This window comes from Python bivittatus, unplaced genomic scaffold (assembly GCF_059951505.1).
Source record: "Python bivittatus isolate LINGU-HERP-01145 unplaced genomic scaffold, Pbiv_v1 ctg000840_np1212, whole genome shotgun sequence".
Taxonomy (NCBI): domain Eukaryota; kingdom Metazoa; phylum Chordata; class Lepidosauria; order Squamata; family Pythonidae; genus Python; species Python bivittatus.
Window position 1 is genome coordinate 26,474,846 of NW_028277113.1, and position 16,116 is coordinate 26,490,961.

At 40.5% G+C, this 16,116-nt stretch overlaps 1 protein-coding gene across 1 annotated transcript in view; it reads left to right on the plus strand.

The window, feature by feature from the left end:
- The first annotated feature begins 267 nt into the window (after window positions 1-267).
- RTTN (rotatin) overlaps window positions 268-16,116 on the plus strand; it is a 106,193-nt gene continuing 90,344 nt past the window's right edge. Inside the window, exons 1-7 of the mRNA XM_088130579.1 lie at window positions 268-390; window positions 3,158-3,345; window positions 4,416-4,605; window positions 4,816-4,902; window positions 7,889-7,979; window positions 12,708-12,822; window positions 15,658-15,808. Coding sequence (XP_087986705.1) covers window positions 324-390; window positions 3,158-3,345; window positions 4,416-4,605; window positions 4,816-4,902; window positions 7,889-7,979; window positions 12,708-12,822; window positions 15,658-15,808 — 889 coding nt within the window. The 5' untranslated portion in view covers window positions 268-323. The remainder of the gene's footprint in view (window positions 391-3,157; window positions 3,346-4,415; window positions 4,606-4,815; window positions 4,903-7,888; window positions 7,980-12,707; window positions 12,823-15,657; window positions 15,809-16,116) is intronic.

Below are 16,116 nucleotides of genomic sequence, written 5' to 3' on the forward strand. Positions count from 1 at the left end.
AGCTAAATCTCGTCGTTAAAAAGCCGACGCGGGAACGGCAGCGGTTCCAGAACGCTCCCCCAACGCTCGGAGGAGAGAAGAAAAGGCTGTTCTCTAGGCAACTAGAACACTCAAGTCAAAACTCGCGAGAATTACCGACCACTGAAAACTACCCGGGTTAAGAGAGCCTTGTCTGCGACTATACACAACGGATGGGCGGAGCTAGAGGTGGAACTACACTTCCCAGCAGCCTCTTGAGGAATAGTCTCCCGCTTTTTCCTAGCGCATTCGCGTTCGCTGCGGCGCGGCGGTTGAATCTGGGCCGCTCTGGGAAGGCGGCCGCGATGGATGGGGGTTATGCCGCTGAGGGGTCTCCCCCGATCGAGCTGACGCCGCTCATCCGGAAACTTCGTAAGTGCCTGATTCGCCCGCGCGGTGTGCAACGGGGAGCGAGTGAGCGCCTATCCTCTGACCGTTTTTACTTTTTGACCCATAAAAGTTGATCCAAAAAGCTTTGCTTTTTGAGTGAGAAAAAGTAGCCCTGAATCACTTTTTAGCTGCGCACAAGCTTCCTATCCAGTTTTATCAGGGTTTGCAAACCCCAGTGAGAATCTCTCGACTTCATGCAGGAAGAGTAGCATATTCTGCTCCTATGTCGCCTCTCTCGTTTTTGTGTTTGGTAGATTCTCAGTACGATCCCATCTCAAAGTCGCATATATATATTTATACAGATTGATTGATGACTATATGCCATCACGTCGGTGTCAACTCTTAGCGACCACGTAAAATAGCTAAATGTTCTTCACGATCATATATACAAAAGGAATGCCAATGATATGGGGAATTTAAAGGGTTTAAATGTTAACACTGTTGCATTAGGACTGCTCAAAATTGGCTAGAATGTAATGAACGAAGATGAGGTTGGAAACTAAAAGGGATATTCAAACTATCAGAAAATGGCAAAATTGCAATTGCAAAAACAATAATCAAGGTTATTATGTCAGAAAGATAAATGCAAATAAATAGTAGACTCTAACACAATTAACATCTAATCATTGATGATCTTGCTGGAAGAAACAGAATTCAAGAACCAACTGAAAAGTTACTCAAGACGATTAGCAGAGAAACTTGTCGTAAGCTCTATATGTTGTAGGAGGAGAGCTGGCAAAAACTTATATGGCAGCAAAAACTCAGAAGGAGTCTGGCAGCACCTTTTCCAACTGCTACGTTTTATTAAAAGGCAAAGGTTTCATGAGCTGCAGCTCACATTTATGCATCTGGTAAAGTGAACTGTACTTACCATCATACTTAGTGGTATAACAGCTGGATGATAATACTAGACAGCTGAACATAACAGAGGAAGAATTTAAAACACATATTTTGCAACAATATAAGATTGCTGGCAAGAGTATAAAGAGCTTAATTAGTACTAGCAGCAGAGCAGGGGACCAGTCTAAGTAGCAGTAGTGGTGATGATAGGGCCGGGGTAAAGCCAAAAGGATATCCAGCTGTTCATCTGCCCAGAGACAAAATAAAAGCGCAGCACTGCAAATAATATGTGTACCGTTGGCATGTGGAATGTCAGAACCACGAGCCAAGGCAATCTGGATGTTATCAGAGTAAAAATGTCAAGATTGAACATTGACATTCTGGTACTTTTGTATCAGAGGAACATCATTTCTATTGCAGACAAGAAACTCATAAAAATAGATTAGCTATCATTATTAGCAAGAGGGTGTCAAAGGGAGTGCTTAAAACGGAAAAAATGATTTCAATTTGACTCTAAGGCAGTGTTGTCCAAACTTGGCCATTTTAAGATGAGTGGACTTCAACTCCCAGAATTCATGACCCGAACTGGTCATGAACAGAAGCGTTCGTGACCCGAGGTACCACTGTACTAAGATTTTGCAGGTGAGACACCAACAATACATGAAATGAGAATTGCCAGATATACTGTATGGTCTAGATTCAGAAGAGACAGGATCATTCAAGATCACATTTCTAAATTCCATTGGTAATGGAAAAGGCAAGAGAGTTTTAACAAGGTATCTGTTGTAGCTTTTTAAGTAAAGGTACTGCAAGGATTGAAAGCCTGTGGGATTCTCTAAGCATTTTTTTCCTTCTTCCATTGTCAGGACTTTCAAATCCTGCCTCATTCTCTTCCAGCTTCTTGAGTCTTCCATTTCCTTTTTTTCCTTTAGCTGCTGCCCCACTCTATGCCAGTGTCTCCAATAAGGTTCCCTTTGTCCCATTTTCCCCAGACTAGTATACCTCTGCCTAGAACATATTCCGTTTTCATCTGCCCAGGACTGTTTTATTCCCAGAATAAGCTGCACGCAGAATCTTTCGCAAACCGCTAATCCTATGGAAATGGGGGTGCCTGGGGAGATGTTTTGGAAACTTTATGGGGAAATTGCTTGCCCAGAGTAGGATTTGACAGTCAACCCCCTTTCTTGGAGAGGTATTTATAGCCCATATTCAGTTGTTCTTCCACTGGAGGTTCTTAGATTGGTATAATTCTTCTAGTTTTAAAGCAGTGAGGAAAGAAAAAAAAATGCTAAAGATAGCCTCAGCTCCAGAGCAATCTCCCTGTACTCTGCTCTAGATAATGGCAGTTTTTAACAAGAAAATATATTATTCCTGATAATAAAAGAAGAAAAAAAATGCGTAGAGAATAGATTATAGGAGATCATGGCTGGAAGATGATGAACAAGTCACATGCCTTGTCCTACCTAAGAAAATACCCTAAATTTTCAGTGTGGTAGTTCAACAATATAAATTCACCAGATAATTGTATGCAAAGCAATACTTCTTACTGAATATGCAGTTGTGTGTGTGGTATCACACATACAAGGGTCAGTATGGCATGGTAGTTAGGTTGCTGGACTTGGAGTGGGGAGACCTAGATTCTAGTCCATCTGCAGCCACAGAAGTTCATTGGGTGACTTTGGACCAATCACTGTCTCTCAGCCCTAGATAAAGAAGTTAAAAAACATCTGCCTAGCAGCCTGCACTGAACCAGTGTGATAGATTATGATCTGTAATCTTCAGTGAAGAGACCTTCATCCTGCAGTGGATTGATTTGGACTGATAAAATGTGTGTTTGTGTGTGTGTGCACACAAAAGGTAGAATGTAACTTTCTTTTGCAATGTTTCCCTTTTTTAAAAATTTTAACAGGTCATGAGCTGTCTGAAATTAGAGAAAGAGCACTTAAGAATATTTTATGTAAATTAAATCATAATTTGATTACGTATGATGATCTGGTTCAAGAAAAGCTACTATTTCTCAGTCTTTTGGAATGGTTCAACTTTCCTGTAGTACCAATGAAGGAAGAAGTTTTGAACTTAGTGACCAACTTGTTAAAGGTATTGCTGTCTGTATTCCTTTTTCCTGAATAGTAATAGAAATAGCAAATAACTAATGTCTATACCCATAATTAAAAAAATATACTGTATTACTCAATTTAATATAAACATTCCTTTGGAACAAAAACCTTAAAATATACCAAAAGGGTATATTTTAAAATTTTACCAATACAGGTAGTCCTCAGTTAACAATAATTGGGACTGGAATTTCTGTTACTAAGCAATGCAGTTGTAAAGTGCAGGAGAGGGTGTGCAGGTAGCCGGCGAGGCACAGCGTGAGCGCAGCAGGGCTGGGGAGGCTGCTACTGGGTGGGGGAGACTGTGAGTGACTCACTGGAGCAATTTGTGACCTATTGACTTTGCTTGTGGGAAGCTGGCAGGGAAGGTTGCAAATGGCTTTCATGTGAGTGATTGCAGGATGCTGCAACCATCATAAGTATGATCTGGTTGCCAAGCACCCAGATCGTGATCACATGACTGCGGGGATGCTGGGAAAGCCAGAACTTCGAGGGCTGTTCGTAAGTGCCACTTGTTCAGCGCCATTGTAACTTTGAATGGCCACTGAACAAATGGTCGTTAAATGAGCATTACCTGTATAGCATGTTCTGAATGTGTCTGTCAACAAAACATTGGGAACTAGATTACTTTATTTATTTATAAGACTCTAAACTACCTCAATCACAATTAAGTTTAATCACAATCCAATAATATACAAAGGAAAAATATATGCTATTATAGTGCTTATTATAGTATGTACTATATAGTGCACGTAGTGAATGTATCATATATGGTGTATATAGTGTTATATAGATATATAGATATAGTACTGTATGTAATAAAATATAATAACGACAAGTGAGCAAATGCTACCCGAAACAGGCAGCCCAAACATGATACCCAAGCCCCAAATCATATATTTGCAACCAGGGAAAAGCTGAGGGTGGTTGTTGTTGTTTGGTTTGGTTTTTTGGAAAGGTCGCTTTAATTAAAAACCCAGGGCTTTCTTCACTCAGAAGAGCTTAGCCACTTTTCTGATCATTTTAAATTCAATATTGTGTTTGTAATTTTAGCATCCTTTTGTTGTGGAACAATTGGTTGGGATTGGGGCAGTGGAGTTCTTCTCTCAGCTTCGTCCCAACGTGGACTCCAATCTACAAGCTGTGATTGATGGGATTCTTGATGGGCTGTTTGTGCTACCTTCAGACATTACCTTGGATTATCAGGCAAAGCATTGTCAAGATCAACCAGAAGCTAATCCGGGTAATTTATTTGTTATTCACAGTATATGATTAACAAAATTTACTGAAGCTATTGCTGTTTGTGTTCATTACGCTTGATCCCTTAAGTAATTCCAAGAAAAAGAAAAGACAAATTTGACCATGTAAACATTGGGGGGGAGGGTCTTGACTAAAACAATAATTAAAAAAAAATGAAATGCTGGTATTTACTATGGTTTTATGTTTTGTTAAGTAATTCGCAAAGAACCTCATGCTGGATATTTTCATCAAAGGAAGAAACATTCATCAGAGTCAGAAACACCGCCTAAACAGCCAGCTGGTAGGTAATAGCAATTTTTATCTGTAAATCAAGATATGTTTGACAGAATTTTCTCTCATTAAGTAATTTATTTGATCATTGATCAGCACAAAAAACACGGATTATAATAATAATAGCAGATGTTTATAGAATTCATGTGTGTACAGTTGCTTTTTCCACTGAGCATGTTTTGACACACCATTTTCCCATTATTTTGGGGCACTGATCACCTAATAAGAAATGTATGTAATATTTCTCCATCCATCCAGGAGTCTTAACTAGAAGTAGCTGTTTTCTAATTATATCTCTGTTCTATAAGTATTAGAATGGCAGATGAACTATTGATTCAGCTTCATCAGCATCAAATGGGCAGATGTGATCCAAGTATGAGGTAGGTAGGTAGGTAGGTAGGTAGGTAGGTAGGTAGGTAGGTAGGTAGATAGATAGATAGATAGATAGATAGATAGATAGATAGATATTGGACACTGCTGCTCAGGGTCAAGAGTAAGTATATTAAAATGTGTATATGTGAAAGCTGTTCTCTGGCTTACTGAATTTAGATTGGTAAGGTGTCTAGCTGCAGTAAAGATCTCTAGCACTAGTCTTATTTTAATCAGGCACTGTACTATTAATTTGGATGTCATCAGCTGTCATTTGCTGGTTTAAAGGTTTTCTCAGTTTTAGTGAATCCCAATGGCATCACAGAATCCAGGGCAAATTTATATATTGTAGCTTATCCTCCACTATTTTGCCCCCAGCTAGACCTATAGTTTGTTTCCTGTATCAAAGGGGTCAGAGCAAGAGGGAGAAAAGTAATTTGAGCCAGAATTTAAAAAAAATAGTGTAAGCTCATGCTGTCATCTGAATTGTATATGATCTTGTTTCTAGTTATTTAGGACTCATTGGATACCATGTTTTCTAATGGCTTAAAGTTTTTATATATACATAGTTGGGAGCTATATAGTAGTTGAGTTATTTGCCTGAAATACTTTAAAAAGCTAGAGACAAATAATGGCCCTCTGCCATGTGAAATAATTTAAGAATTATTTCTTAATTCCCCTCATGGTGTGCCCCCTCCCTCATGGCCTTCAGGAAAGGTATTAAATCCTGGGGGCCAGAAGGCCTGGGGGCCAGAGGGGGGCCCGCACCTGTGGAGATGGCTGGTGGGATGATGGGTTGCTCCCCCCCATCTTACAGATTTTTATAGGGCCAAAATTAGAGGAGGTTTTTTACGGTATTTTTAATATGTTTTTAAATTATTTATAGTTTTTAGCCATCTTGGAGAGAATTGTATTTCTTCTTTTTTATTGTGAGCCGCCCAGAGTCACCCGTGGGGGAGATGGGCGGCATACAAGCCAAATAAATAAATAAAAATAAATAAAGAATGGCTGATATGTTCCTTTGGACCAATTGGTCACATTTTCTGAATATGTCCTCGAGGATATATTAAGTATCCATCCATTTTTCAGGGGTAGATTTTTAGCCTTTTAGCAGAAACCATTGTTTTTGTTTTATATTAATTAATTTGCAGTTCTTATTCTGACCAATACAGAACAAGCTTCTCTAAGCTTCTCCTCAGATCCAGTGGTGTGATAGAAAGGATTGCTGCATTCTCAGCATATAAAAGAATCAATATATGTGTTTCTGCTGTGAGGAGTAGTAGATATTAATGATCAGACTATTTCTTTTAAATGTGTCAAGGCATGATAAGTTTACTTAATTTTCTTTTAGCTTGTTGGTAATACTGAGCTTCAGTGTTACCTTTTTTCTCTGTTTAGTTTTCAGTTTTGTGTATTGTTTTGTTGTTATGGCAATGAGATCTGTGACACAGCTGTGGATAGAATGTTCTGATGGGGTAGATAGAATTTTCATGAAAGTTTTAAGCAATTTTGGAATAACGTTTTGCTGAAAAAAATTGGCAGAGTTGGCTAAAATTGAACTTCACATAAAAAGAGAGACTAGTGTAAATGTTGATTCAGCAGTGTAAAGACTGAATGGAATTAAAGAAAAGGAGAACCTGAGGGTAAGAATACTTAAAGTTGTTGAAAGAATAATACCCAGTAAAGCAATAAACTGAGTATGAAATAATGAGTAGTTTAAACAAAAAGAGGAAAGTGAAAGAATCTAGACCTTGCTTTGGGAAGGAGCAGGAATAATTGAACCATTAAGAGAGGAATTAGACCCAAGAAAAGAAAAAGCATGAGAAAGAAAGTCAAAATAATTCCATCTTGATTTTATTTGGTATAAGATAGAGTAGAGAATGACTCTGACAGGTCTTGAAGATTCTGTTATTCTAGCCTACAACAGTAAAGAACATTCTTGCCTGCCTCAAAGGGCTCACAAGAAAGAAGAGCATTGAATCATGCAGACATTGAGGTGGAGAATGAATGAATGAATGAATGAATGAATGAATGAATGAATGAATGAATGAATGAATATTGAACTGCGAAGTGTGAGGGTTGGGATGTCAGATATGTCAACAATTACCATTCCTCCAGCTTCAAGGCCAAAAGTACAAGTCAAGAAGTCTGTTAAACTGTGGGAAGCATGGGAAAAAGAAATTGCAGAATTAAACTACATGGGTATAAGAGGGCAATCAATTATTTTGTGAATTACTCCTAGTATGGAAGAAAACGTTTTATCAATCCGTGCTACATCAGGTGTCTGAGCGAATTCAACAGAGTTTGAACCATGCTTTGAATGTCTCAGAACTTACGTAAATAGCATAAGCCATCCAATTGTAGGTTTCCAGCATCACATTTTTTTCTGTATTAAAAAGCTGCTCTATAGCAAATTAAATAATAAATAAATATTTAAAATCTAGTTTCAAACATATGTGATTACTTTTTAATGTAGAACTTTGAAATTGAGCATTAGCAGTACTAGATTTTTTTTAAAAATAGGTAAGTAGGGTGGTATAAACACTGTTGTATAAACACTGCCTGTTCCTATGATGAAAGCACTTGAGTAATTTACACATGCAGAATTCTTTGTTTTTTTCTTCCAGTGAAACATGTAGTGAAATGTCTGAAGTTTTCTACATTTCCTTGGCTATCCCTGACAACAACAGATAGACATGTTCTTTCATCAAATGAAAGGTAATATAAAATTAACACTATATTTAATTTATCCCAGAATATTAAGTGTATTTTGCCTCAGCTTATGGATGATTCCAAAAGAGTGCAACTTTAGCAAAACTATGACAAAATCAAATTATAGTTTCCCCCCTAGGAGGCATAACTCTGTTTGGACAATCTTCCTAAAAGTTCAAACCACAATTGGTTTTTGTATTCCTTCCAATTCTGCACCATATGCATAATAGATGCTCTTGCTGAAGCTAGATAGTCTCATGTTGGGTTGATTTCACTGGGGAAACATTAATCTCCTTAATGGTAAGCCCCCATTGATCAATTAACCTTACAGTATGCACTTAAAAGGCTGTGATATACTGAAATAAATGGGGCTTAAAAGGTCCTAGATTTGCCTGAATTGTGCTCACTATCAACCACCTGTATTGTAATGTGGTAAGCTACAAGCTAAGAGTATATTTGGACTTAGTCTCTCCCTTTACAGTGGCTTTTATTGGTTCCTTTTTTCAGTATTTCAAAGTTTCAAAGAACTGTTCTGGTCATGTCTCTCTGTGCAACCTGCTTTATCTTGAGAAAGTAGATGCAGCTTATAAACATCACTGTGCAATCCTATACAGGTAGTCCTCGACTTACGACCATTTGTTCAGTGACTGTTTGAAGTTATGATAGTGCTGAACGAATGGTGGCTATGACCAGTCCTTGGAATTCTAGCCGTCCTAGCACCCCCGTGGTCATGTGATCACGATCTGAGCACTGGGCAACCAGATTGCACTTACAATCAGTTGCAGCGCTCCACGATCACATGATCACCATTTGTGTCCATCCCTGCTGGCTTCCCCAGAAAATCAGTGGGGAAGCTGGCAGGGAAGGTTGAAAGTTGCTGGAGTAAGTCTCCCCCACCTGTGCAGCCTCCCCCAGCCCCTCTGTGCTCACATTGTGCAGGCCACTCACAAACCCCAGCGCACCCTCCCTGACCCTCACCGTGCCTCCCACGCACCCCTGTGCACCCTCCCTGACCCTAACCACGCCTCCCTCGTACCCTTGTGCATGCCCTTGCACCGTCTCCAACCTTTACCGCACCTCCCTCAATACTCTCATCGTCCCTCCCTCGTGCACCCTCCCTGACTCTTGCCATACTTCCCTTGCACTCCTGCTCACCCCCATGCACCCGAGCCTTGCCGCACCTCCCTTGCACCCTTGCAGATTCCCTCACGCCCTCCCCCACCTGGCAGCAGCCACTTACCTACCTGCTGGCCTGCTTGTGAGCTGCCTGGGACTTGCAATTCCTGCCAGCTTCTCCACTGACTTGATTGTGGGAAGCCAGCAGGAAGTAGCCTTGCCTAACAACCATGGGATTCTGTTAACCACGGCAATCGGGACTGCAGGGATTGCCGTTGGTAAGCAGTACAGTCACACTTTACGACCACATCATTTAGCCATGGAAATTCTGATCCCAACTGCCATCATAATTGTACATACCTGTACGTATGTCTTTCAGTATGTGGGACTTATTGCTAAATAACCGTATATTGGACTATGGCACAAGCCACAAATTTGCAAATGAATACCAGTTTGAGCATTTTCTTGCAAGCAAATCTCACTTTACTAATATTGGGTATGATATTATACATATATAAGTTGAGTTTCTAGGGTTATATTGTGTGATAAATAATATATTCCATAATATACTCTATGCCCAAAATAGTATATGTCCTCCCTCCCAAATCAACTTGATTTTTCACACTGTGGTTTAAATAGGCAAAATTATTCCTTCAGACTCTGTAAGGCAACCAGTATCAATCTGTCTCCTGTGGAAAAACTATCCTGGAAGAAGTTGGCCCTGCGATATCACAGTGCCTTAGCTATGGCCCTTGCGCCCTGAGGAAGGGGAGAAAGAGGATGTGCTCCATCCAAAGTGTTGGCCTGACCCTGATATAAGGAATAAATGCATCTTGGCTTTTCTGTAAGCGTACTCTGATTCAATTTGTATTAGGAAAAATACAGGTAGTCCTCACTTAACAACCATTAGTTTAGTGACTGTTTGGAGTTATGCTGCCATTGAATGAATGATAGTTATGACCAGTCCTTGAAGCTATGGCTTTTGCAGCGCTCCTGTGGTTACATGATCAAAATTTGGGCACCTGGCAGCCTGCCTGCATTTATGACTGCAGTGTGCACTTCAATTCCCCCCACCTGCCTATCTCCACTCATCCCTGCCCTTTTGGGCGCCCTGCACTCCGCTGCCACCTCTTACCCCCTTCCGCTCCCAGCTGACCTCCACCGTCTTCTTCCTCTCACTGCTGATGAGGTGCACCTGGCTGTGGCAGCTGCGGCCCCTTCGGAAGGCCTTTGGGAGGCTGCATGAGACCTCCTCTCACTCACACGGCCTCACGAAGGGCCAGCAGTTGCCTCAGCCAGGCATGCCTCATCAGCAGCAGGAGGAAGAAGATGGCAAAGGTCAGCTGGGGATGGCAGAGGGCAGGAGGGGTAGGCAGTGGCAGCAGTGTGCAGGACAGCCTAAAGGGAAGAGATGGGGGGAGATAAGCAGGTGGGGGAAGTGGTGGCAAGCACAGCAGGGCAGGAGAAGCGTGAGGTCCTCGCCTAACAACAGTGAGGTCCTCCCCAACCACCACAGTCAGGACTACTGGAACAGCTGTCACTAAGTGGTACGATCATGTGATATTTTGCCTAATGACCTCTTTACTTAGCGATGGAAATTCTGGTTCCAGTTAGGGTAGTTAAGCGAGGAATACCTGTACTTAATAAAAAATGGCATTAAAAACATAAATAAAAATCCATAGAAACAGTTGAAGTTGTATAAAATTACTTTAATTATGTTTGTATTGAGTTTTGCTGTTGGACAAACAATACTGGAAAGCCTCAAGGTATGGAAATCAGGTCCCACTGATCACAAAGGAGTGCTAGGTTATACTAGAGGTTCCAAGAAAGCTTGCTAGGAGGAAGAAACAAGCAAATATTTGAAAGCTCCCAGTGGCTAGAAATTTGGCAACTTTATATTGGATTAGAGCTGTACTAAAAACAACAACAGACTAAACATGCTCGTAGCTATGCAAGGAAGTGCAGGGAATTTATCCTCCCTACATAACAGCCTAAGCTCATTTCTGGAAAAATTCATGAGTTGCAGAAGGCAAAAATATCAACCCTGGTGATCAATGGGGTGACAGATGCTGCAGCTAGATCACTCTCATATCCTAGCTTCTGTAAACCTTTGGTTAAAGCTTAACTTTTATCCTCAAGGCCTAGCACCATTAATTCTCCAAGGCAATTTTCAATCCACATGGATCAGGGCTGTTGAATCCAAACTTTTAAATCTAGACTACTCCTTCCTCGGTTCTTGAGATGAAATATGATCAGGCAAAATAAACCCTGAAGCAAAGGATAAAGGATATGCAGCAGCAAGGAGATCTAGAGAAGGCCCAAGCCTTCCTGTCACCAGTACACAACAGATATACAGATAGTCCTTGACTGATGACCACAATTGGGACCAGAACTTCTGTCGCTAAGTTATGAGGTCATTAAATGAATTGTGCCCAATTTTACTTTTTGCCACAGCTATTAAGCAAATCACCTGGTTGTTGAGTGAATCTGGCTTCCCCCATTGACTTTGCTTTTTGGAAGCCCCCTAGGAAGGTCATAAATGGCAATGACATGACCCTGGGATGCTGCAACCATCGTAAATACATGCTGGTTGCCAAGCAGTTGAATTTTGATCACATGACCGCGGGGATGCTGTGACAGTCATAAGTGGGAGGACTGGTTGTATGTCACTTTTTTCAGGGCCGTCATAACTCCAAATGGTTGTTAAATGAATGGTTGCAAGTCACAGACTATATTATCACTGCTGCCAGCTACTTTACACAGCTAGAAACACTCGGCCACTGGAAATCTTTCTCTCATGAACTCCCCTTTGTAGTATTGGATGGTAAATATAAAAAATTACCATTGGCTGAAAGGCTTTGCCCCTGTGATTCCAGAAAGGTAGAAACTACAGAACATGTTCCTCTTTGTTGCTACTTTTATGGAGATATTCAAACCAGACTCATCCTACCTCTGATTAGTAGATATCCTGGTCGCTCAGACTCAGCCTAAGCCCAGATGCTGCTCATAGATGAACTGTCTTTTGTTACAGCCCATGTGGCTAGGTTTTGTGCAGCAGCACGGAAGATCCACCAGACCCTGATGGGCCAATTTTCCACTAGCCAAATGCGTTCTATGTAACTGTAATTCATTTAAATTTTAGATACCACTTTTTGTAATTTTAGACATTATTATACTTTATAAAATTTTAGTGTCTACTTTATAATTTAAATATAAACTGCATCCTGGACCTTACTCATAGATGTTTGTTAAGTTGTTTTATAAATGTATTTTAACTTTGTCTTAAATTTTATTTTGTTTATTGTCTATTAAGATAGATGTAAATATATTCTCAGAGCACTCTGCTTGTACTGGTCTATGACTGTAATGAATTGAGTTGAATTGAATTGAATTGGCAAAGATATCATGTGGTGAAGTGATAATTGCTGGAAGCTCCATGGAACAGTTAGAGAAAGCTCTATTCTCAACCTATGTTGTATGTGTCAACATTTAAACTATGCTTAGCTAAACTATTTATTTTGCTGGTTTATTATCCAATCTAAAGCCAAGCTACTGACGAAGATTTAAATAAGTTTGCAAAGCAAATGCCTAGTGTTATTGTTTACATGTATTTTTCAGCTCACTGAGAAGCAAAAATTCCAAGTTAATTTGGAATACTTGTGAGCTTCTGCGAGATGTTATCATGCAAGACTTTCCTGCTGAGATCTTTTTACAGAGACCAAAGATTGTTCAGGTTAGAATGCTTTCATTTAATTGAAATATTTCATTGTTTCCTTTGGGTAAACTAATATTTGGAAACCTTGAAGTTGTCAGGCTTTCTGCTTTGAAACACAGCATGACATCAAGACATTTTTCTACAGTGGAGCCAGGGTATCCAAAAATGGACATCTCCCTCTTACTCACTCCAGAGGTAGATCTTAGATTTGCCTGATGATACCTCCTATGCGAAGAGATAGCTGCTTCCATAGTTCCAGCCTGTCTTGTTCCAGTGAACACTCATTCTTTTAAGCTTTGCTAGCCACCCATATAGCAAGGCCAGACTACCTCTCTCTCCCTCCCTCCCTCCCTCCCTCCCTCCCTCCCTCCCTCCCTCCCTTCCTTCCTTCCTTCCTTCCTTCCTTCCTTCCTTCCTTCCTTCCTTCCTTCCTTCCTTCCTTCCTTCCTTCCTTCCTTCCTTCCTTCCACCTAGCAGTAAACTCCATAGCCAGCAAGCTCATGGATAGAAATTTGCTGTCTTGGAGCACTTTGAAGGACTTTTCTGACAGTTGGGTGCAATGTGCTCCTTTGTTTTCCTACTGCATGCCCCTCCCCCCAGAAACATAGCCAACATCACAATAGCTATGTAAGCTGCTTGTGGCCACTAGTAGTCTTGTCATCACTTCTCCTGACATGTAGTGGGACAAGGGAATGGCCTTGAGGGACAGGAGGAAGAGCTGCGACCAAGACAACAGTCAGATAAAAGAAACCTGAGTCTGGGACAGAACTGTATCCTGAGTAAGCATCTCAGAGAAGACCCTCCCTAGTTCTCACAAAGATAAAGGAAGAGAAGAGAGGAAACACATTCAGACTTGCAAGTTTCTGTTACTATGTCTTTATAATAATATATAAAGAGAGCCAGTTTGGTGTAGTAGTTAAGGTGCTGGCCTAGAAACCTGGAGACTGCGAGTACTAGGCCTCCCTTAGGCATGAAAGCTGGCTGGGTAACTTTGGGCCAATCATTCTGTCTCAACCCAACCCAACTCACAAGGTTGTTGTAGGGAAAATAGGCAGGAGTATTAGGTATGATCACCACCTTGAATTACAGATAGTCTTCTGCTTACGTCCATTTGTTCAGTGACCATTCAAAGTTACAGTGGCACTGAAAAAAATGTGAGAGATCAAGGCTATCAGGAAGGAGGGGGTGCATTCCAGGAAGGGAAAGGAGACAAAAGATAACACAGTCAGCAGGAGGCGTGTAGGAAGTGAAAGAGGTTCAGGATAGCTACTCCCTAGAATCTCCCAGGGTATATCCACTTGTTGCACTAGTATAGATTTAGTCTCGCAAAATTCTGTCTATAAAGTATAAGCAAATAAAGAAACTTAACTCAACTGGATTGTTTCACCATTATTCTTGGGCTGGGCCTGACAAAAAATGGACATGTGAGGGGTCCTCAAAGTTCTGGCCTTCGCAGTACCCCAGTGGTCGTGATCCAGGAACTTGTGTGCCCAGCTACATGACTTCGGTTTCCTAGTCTGGTCTACTTTGAAGGGCAGGTATTTTCCAGAGGAAATGGAAGCTGGTGGTGCTAGAGGCCCAACCCACTCCCTACCATCCACCAAAGAAGTTGAAATGCTGGCGTTATTCCAGTGGCTCTCTCTTGTACTATCCCCCATCCAAGGCCCAGTTCATCCAGCATTTCAGTGGCCCCCAAGTATCCAGTAAGGCCATTCCACCCACACCATCGATTGTCTGCCCCAAGAATTTGAAAAAAGTGCTCTCTCTCTGGGACAGCCCCCTGGGGAGAGGACAAGAATGGTTACCTATTGTCAGATGTCCTGTTTCCCTTATAGAAAAGACCTTCACAGTAAGTTCAGTGTACCAGTTTCTCTCCAGAACCGAGGTTGGACTTTGGATTATGTATAGCAATATGGCCCATATCTAGTGGTTTAGACCAGGGATGGGGAGAGAAAAAAATTGCTTTTCCTGTCCTGCACTAGATGGACACATACTGAAGTGGAGTAATATGAAGAAGTGAAAGCTTTTACATCTCTGTTCCATCTTAGGGCTTTGAATTGGAAGTGGGAAGTAGTGGTTTATTATGGCTCTCTTCTTACGCCTGACAGATCTTTACCAAAGAAAATTCAGGAATGAACTGAATGTTGAGAGTCCTGTCTCTTTTAGCTCCAGGCCTGGAGGAAACCTTGTCTTCATCATTGTATATGAACAGTGTGGGCTTCTCTGACAAGTGTGTGTATGAGTGTGTATGTGTGTCTTCTTTTTTAACATAATCTTGACATTTGATCATGTGTGTAATGTGGGAAACATAGGTAATGTTTGCCTGATACATTCCTTAGATTCATCTAAAGTAAGAATTGCTTTGATTACATGGGTATGACTCTATTTAATATCTAGCCTATAATTTAGTGTATTGTATAAAGCTCTAGGGATAGATGTTTATACTCTCATAGAAAATTGCAATTCCTAAGTGTGTTTACAAGGGAGTAAACTCTCATGAATAAAGTACATTAGACTGCTGAATAAAAATTGTCCTGGGTATATGGTCTCAGAAAAGCAAATGTGTTATAGTCAGTCAGTCCTTTATTATGGACAATTACCAAAATGCAAATGTTTATATTGAAAGAATCTATCAAAACATAAAGCTGTAAAATTTTCAAAGTCCTGAATGATTGCACAGCAAAAATTCCATGGATTTGTGTTTGTCTCTGATTTGCAATGCTTACAAGAAATATTTAGGAAAGAAGCATTAGCATACATATTTGGGGTATATTGAATATATTAAGCAGGCATACACACATAATTTAAAAGTATTTTTCTTATGACAACAAAATGCACTTCTGTTTATTTCAGAGCCTTCTGTGTCTAACAGCACTAGCTCTTGCAAAAGATGGACAACACCATTTGGCATTGCAGGCAATCTTATGTCTACAGCAACTTTGTGTTTTCTTAAGGAACAGACTGAACTTCCATAGAGATCCAGGTTTTGTCTCAAGTGAAACAGGTTTGCATACAGCTAATCGGGATAAACTAAGTCTGTTTTATTCACCATTAACTTAATGATGGTGTTCCCCCCCCCCTGTTTTAAGTAAGATGTAGAAGTGTATTGCTCAAATGGCTTTTACTATGGGGTGTAAAAAAAGAAGTGTTCAGGGTTTCAAACTCAATTTGCTTCCTGTGGTTAAGGAGTCTGTTCTATCTAAAATGTTAATGAGGAAAATGTAATGGTGGTTGTAATAGTTAATAAAATAGTGAAAAGGATATAGCAGACTGTTGGGAGCAATCATTCCAACCAGTTAAATGGAATTATAA